The sequence below is a fragment of the Nelumbo nucifera genome, chromosome 2 (assembly GCF_055504915.1).
Source record: "Nelumbo nucifera cultivar China Antique chromosome 2, China Antique-T2T, whole genome shotgun sequence".
Taxonomy (NCBI): domain Eukaryota; kingdom Viridiplantae; phylum Streptophyta; class Magnoliopsida; order Proteales; family Nelumbonaceae; genus Nelumbo; species Nelumbo nucifera.
The window spans coordinates 63,656,191-63,662,783 of record NC_142650.1 but is presented as its reverse complement, the minus strand read 5'-3'; the positions used below and the strand labels follow the sequence as shown (position 1 = coordinate 63,662,783).

The window sequence follows — 6,593 nt, the reverse complement described above, 5'->3', positions numbered from 1 at the left end:
TTGGATTGGACGTGGTCCATCCGTAACAAATTTATATTGGATTGGGTTGGATTAAGTCAATATCTGGTCCATTGATATAAAGATAAGAATATATGTGTCAATGGACCGAGTTTGGGTTGGAATCAATCTAAATCAAAATGAATACAGATTGGACGGTCCAAACATTGAATTGGACCGGTCCAAATTGGTCCAACACATTCATTGGATTGGATTGGACCCAATCCAATCCAATTGGCACCCCTAGATCTAATTACCTTTGCATTTTGTTCTATTAACACTGGCAAACTTGAAATTTTGAGTGAACAATTCTAGCCAAATTGTAAGTTTTCCACCTTCCTATATCCACTTGCAGTTTAGCTAATTAAAAGCCTAGAAATCAAACCAAATGGAGCTGCAGACTATGAAACTAGCTTGCTCATCCAAGGCTAACTTCTACCTGGAACCTAGATAGCTAGCAGAGGAAGAACTTGCTCATCCAAGGCTAACTGTGCTCTATGTATAATGACATTATGACAAGAGACCATAATTGAATGAACCCTCCCTGGAATACACACTTCTGACTTCTTTTTACCTACTCTGTAGTTCCAAGCTTCACATAACAAGTTAATGAAGAAGAGTTACACTTCTCTACCTCACCATGGTCAACCACTACATCCATGGCCACATGGGGATGATAATGATCTCATGTCTCATGACCATACATGCTTTTAGTTCTAGTTCAATGACCATCTTCATATAGCTCAATCTTTCTCCCATTCAATGGTTGTATAGGCCTTGCATTGTTCTTGTATTCTGAATCCATTAGAGCTTTCATAGCATCAATCTGTCCCTTAGATATCTCTACCACCTACATCCATGCCATTAAAGAAGTATCAGTTTTTGGGTTTATTTTTGCTTCATGTTTTACTTCACTCTGCTTCAGGCTTTACTTGACTTCATTTGCAATGCAAATGAACAAAATAAAGTCCACAACAAAAGTAAACCAGAAGATGCTCTAAACTCATTTGCATTCTCACAATTTTGCACTAGTACAAATGAAATTGCACCGCAAACAAACCAACCCTTAAGTACCTTGCCAAGGATGTACCAGGTAACATCTTCTGTACATGGAGGAATGGTAAGAGAGCCAATATATCTGTAATATTTACTAGTATCGCGCTCAATGTTATTGGATTTCACTGATTCAACAGGAATATGAATTTCTTCATCAGCTGAACATTTCTCCTTAGCCAACTGATCTAAGTAGCTCTTAATCTGTAATCACAATTAAGGGAAAACCATTAGTGCAATGAAATCTATCTCAGTCTGTTTCACTAGTAGTCTGTATATGGATTTATGGAGCAATGTCTTGCACACCTCTTCGATGAGCGGATCCGGGTTGCCGTACTGGTAGAGGATTGCCACCATTAATACCTTGCCATCATCAGCCACATGAACTAGATGAAGCTCCACAGGATAACTGCAATTATTCAATGCTTAATTTGCATTCTAAATGCTAATATATAACTAAAGGTGCTTAATTTGCTTCCCAAATTCCTAGACATGGTACAATTTTGGATCAGGTTGGGTTAGGCATCTTAGACCTGACCGGACCAAAGCTTTCTGTTTTCCCTTTCATTGTCTATCCATTGTCTAAAACCGGGTTGAGGTAGCATCTAGCCCAACCAAGTCCAACACCCCTTCTAATACATTGAGGATCTTTGAAGAAGCTATCAAAACATGTTTCACCAAAAAGCCAAGATTTTAGCTAAATGACAGCATATTTTGGGCTTTATGAGTTTTTTAATTCCTATTCTGATTCCTGTTTGAACCAAACAGACTATGGGAATAGATCATTTCACTTCTGATTCTACTTCCAACTTTGAACCAAACAGACCCTATATTTTTTTCAATGTTCCCATTAGTGTTATGAGAGCAGGTCTTAACCCGATGCCCGATTAAAACTGACCCAAACCCAATCGACTATATCATTTGTATTTGGGAAGAGAGAGAGAGAAAGAAACCGGATTCCATTAATTGTATGCTCGGAAGGGGTATGCCAATGCATTTGCTTCAGGTAATATATCTCTTCATCAGCGATTAACTCTCCAATATCGTTCCCAAATAGCATCTGCATAAAAGACAAAAATACCCTCAAAATATTTTTCATGTTTACATTCTAGGAAGAGATTAAAAAAATAAAAAACATTATCCTTCTCAATTCTCATGGATATCTGGAGCACAGCTTGCAAACAAGTGAGTCCACTCGGGACTCATTCGATTAAGGTCACCAGTTAGGGTTTTTCATTGTATTTTATTTGATACTACTGAAATGCCCATCCAGAAAACTCTTTTTTCCCATAGAGCATTCTGGTTTGAGACCTTGTTTGTTTGTGAGAAGTAAAATTATATAACCCCTACTTTATATGAAAAATGATGGAAGAAATAGGAAGGTCGTTTGTTTGGGAGGAATAAGGTAGGAAGCAAAATGATATTAGTCCTCACTTTATATGAAAGGATCAAGGTAGGAGAAAGGTGGTGCAAATTTTGCATAAGTTTTTTAGGCTCAGTTTGGAAGGAGTACAAATATAAATATATACAGTGTAAATATGTATAAAATAATACAAAATACAAGATTTTGTGCTCTACATATTTATATTTGTACTCCTTCCAAATGGAGCCTTATATGCAAAATTTGTACCAACAATAAGTGCAAATTTTGAATCAATAGAAGTTCAGGTTATGGTTATAAACAAATGATGCAAAAATGAACCTGGTACAAATCTTGTCTCTGGCTCAGATTTGTTTGTATCTGGTGCAAATTTTAGGCTTTTTTTTTTTTGTTTATGGTGTAAATTTCATTTGTATTGATATGAGTGCATGGGAGTGCTGATCTATTTTTGTTTCAGTAGGTTGAATGCACATTTCAGTAGTTTTTTATCATTTAAATTTGATCCATTTCTAGCTGGACCAAATATAGATTTTTTGTGTTGTATTTTTACTAATGCTGTGTTTGGTTGCGGTGCAAATTTATTTATACTAGTACAAATGCATAGGAGTGCAAATATAAAAAAATGTAAATTCTTGTTTAATTTTGTTTTGGATTCTACTTTATTCTGCTTAATGTCAATCAAACAAAATAAGCTAAAATTTGAAACAAAAAATAGGTCAAAATTTACACAAATCATTTGCACTGGCATAGTTTTGTATCAGTGCAAATTTATTTCCATTGCAACCAAATACAGCCTAAAAGACAGGTTTTTTTTTTATTCAAAGAGTGATAGGTTCAAGTCCCCTATATTCAATTCAAATCCAACTATTAATAGATCAAATTTGATCTAGGTATATCCCATTCAAATCCGATCTGTTTTGCTTCAAATCTAATTTGTTTGAACCCCTACCCGAAGCAAATATATATGCTCAGCAGCACTATAAACATGATCATGCAAAACAGTGAAACGCTAAGAATTTAATAGAAAAAAAAAATTAATTTGTGGATATGAGAGAGAGAGAGACCCCAATATTGAAGCCATTGTTGATTAACGTAGCATTAGCAGAATTGTAATCCATGTCTAGAGATCCCAATTTTGAATTACTGACGACGTCGTCGTTTGCAATGTTCACCGGGGACTGCTGCTTTCCGGCGGAGCATGTAGAGTAATGAGGGTTCAAGCTTCCCCATTTGTCAGGGCCTTTCACGCCGCTGTAACCAAACGGGATTTCTTGGCTTTCTGCAGGTTTGGAAATAAACACATCATCAACTCATCAAAAACTAAAGTATTTCTTAGCTCCAAATTGAAAACGTCATTAAGGCCTGGTGTGTTCCCAGTGCAATTTCATTTGCACTGGTGCAAAGAAATAGGAGTGGAAATTCTGGTTTATTTATTTGTATAGAATTTGCATTCCCATGCATTTGATTCCATGCAAAAGAAAACTGAAATATGAATGAATTGAAGAAATAATATTCATGAATAAGAACAGATGCTTAGATGGGTGCTTACGCCCGGTCAGTGGAGAAGCCAGCAATAGAACAAGTCCGGTGACATAAACGGCGAGATGAAATGCCATTACCTGCGATCTCTTTCCCGATCTCTCCTTCTCTGAGTATCAAGAAGTAATAAAGGCCGTTTCCTTTTTATTTATAATACGTAATTTGTATGTGGCTGAGGTTGTTGTGATGGCTTCATTCACCTCCAAATTGAGCTCTAAGTTTAGAGAACTGTGACTAAATTAGTTAGTTGATTTTCCTCTAAACATAGACTGGACTGAAGGGGAGAGAGAGAGAGTTCTTACTATTTTCAGATTGTTCCCCTCAGACCTGCTCTTCTTTCAGCTTCTTGGTACGGGTAGGGATCTGCTACCAACAAAGCACTCTCAACACTGTCCCAACTGGCCACTACAGCCCCACATTGAAAACATCTTCTTTGTGACTTTGTCATTCAGGAGAAGATGCTCCTAATGTGCAGCAGTAGTGGCATGTTAGGACAGTGTTAGGAGTGTTTTGATGGCAGCAGATCCAAACTCTCTTAGAACATGTTAATCAACGGTGTAGATGTTCATGAATTTGGAATATGTGATCCCAGAATGACTAGTAGTCTAGTCCTGAGGACCCACATTTGGGAGTTGGGACTGGTCAAATGGTTGAATTTCAGTTTGTCAAAGGAACAAAATGCGTTTATGATTTTGTTTTACTTTCATTTAAAACTCATAATTAGAAGCCTAACACTATATATTGTCATTTCTTGAATTTTCTTTTTTCGTGGGGAGGGAGATGAAACAGAAAAAGAAGGTTTATATTACAGAGAATAAGTTCCATTGGCTGATTAATTCATAGAGAAAAAACTTGGATGAATAGGGGTCTGAAATTGGAATCGGAATGGGTTATTCCGGTTTTAACTGTTTGGTTGGGCATAATTGGAATCCCATTACTGTTTCTGCTGGAATGATATTCCCCTATTTGAGGGAATGGTCATTTTCTGTTCTTTCCTTGGGAATGAAATCTCATTCCTGCTAATTCCAATTCTCATTCCCATTCCACTCTGAACCAAACTGATTATGGGAATAGACCATTCTGATTCCGATTCCATCTACGAACCAAACGGACCCTGAATTAAATTATTTTTGTCAGCTTTATAAGACAAAAGCCCTCTTATCTTCTCTTGGGCCTCCTTTCCATCAGATTTCGGCTAGGGACCATCCATTTTCGAGAATGGAACCTATAAGCTTTGCATTGGTTTTTATGGAAATGATCTGGATTTCCTCCTCACACCCATGTCACAACACTTGCATCTGTGTATTAATAATATCTCCCCATGAATGATAACATAAAATACAAGAAATATTCTGGATGTGTGGCTGCATTGTCTTGTGAGGTGGATATGAAGACCATTTTGTGAGGAGAAAATCCAAACACTATAGAATGGCAATCATATTTGAGATGTAAACTATAGATCATGTTGAAAATAGAGATGTAACTTGGAGGGCTCAAGTTTGGATTTTGTTAGAATTTGAATGGACCTGGCCTGAAAACCTATGCTCCAATACACTGCCAAATCTTCAAATTGGATACCACCCCTAGTTGGAGTATCAGTTTTTGTTCATACCGCCATGAGGCACTGATGGGATGACCTAGTTTTAAATTGTTTTTTTCTTTATCATTTTAAACGTACAAAACTAAAATGCTTTTTGTGAAAATCAAACCCAAGTTTCCTGCATGAATGGTAAGAAGCTTCAAAACTGTACCACATTGAACAATTTATTAGAAATGCATGGGTTTTAAATTTTAAATATGAGACTTCTTAGAACTATATCAATTCCGAAAATTTAAAAATAATAATTAATTGATCATTAAAATTAATATTTTAAATATTAATAAGATTTATATTGTTTTCACTTCCAATGAGATTTTTATTGGTTTTTTGATATGTGAATGCATGTTTTTTCTTTATTCTTTTATTAATCTTTAACATTTCTTAAGTGAATCTAAATATGTCAATATGGCACTTTTATAGAACTAGTCCCAAACCCAGATAAAGGAGGGTTGCATCAGGTTGGCAACCATCACTAAAACTTTTACCAAACTATAGATGGTGTCCATAATTTAATGATGGATATGGCACTAAACAAAAAGGAATGGTGAAACAGGATTCATGTAACCACCCCCATATATTGACATTTTTTTATTTATTACATGAGTTTCCTTGCTTACCTGTGTGTATCTTGATTTTTGAACCATATCTTCACATTTTGTAAGCCTATTTTAAATTCCTAATACATCTCTTAAAATTGCCTTCCTGATACTCTTTGCACACTTCAGATCTAGGGGTGTCAATTGGACTGGATTTGGTCCAATCCGATCTAATCCAATGTGAGTCCATTATAAATGGATCATGTCCAATCCAATCCAATGAATCTTTTGGGCCATTTTGTACCGGTCCAATTCAATGTCTGGACCATCCAATCAGTTCAAATTCGTTTTGATTTAGACTGGTTTCAACCCAAACCCGGTCGATCGGCACCAATATTCTTATCTTATTTCAATGGACAGATATTGGCTTAATCCAACCCAGTACAATATAAATTTATTACGGACGGATCAGGTCCAATTCAATCTA

At 36.1% G+C, this 6,593-nt stretch overlaps 1 protein-coding gene across 1 annotated transcript; it reads right to left on the bottom strand.

Moving 5' to 3' along the window:
- Nucleotides 1-476: 476 nt before the first annotated feature.
- LOC104607740 (alpha carbonic anhydrase 1, chloroplastic-like) lies at nucleotides 477-4,167 on the bottom strand. Its single transcript, XM_010273441.2, has 6 exons — nucleotides 3,981-4,167; nucleotides 3,496-3,710; nucleotides 2,004-2,110; nucleotides 1,357-1,459; nucleotides 1,072-1,254; nucleotides 477-847 (listed from the first exon to the last, which is right to left on the bottom strand). The coding sequence occupies exons 1-6, from the start codon at nucleotides 4,045-4,047 to the stop codon at nucleotides 719-721; spliced, it is 804 nt and encodes a 267-aa protein (XP_010271743.1). The 5' UTR covers nucleotides 4,048-4,167; the 3' UTR covers nucleotides 477-718.
- Between the last annotated feature and the right edge of the window lie 2,426 nt (nucleotides 4,168-6,593).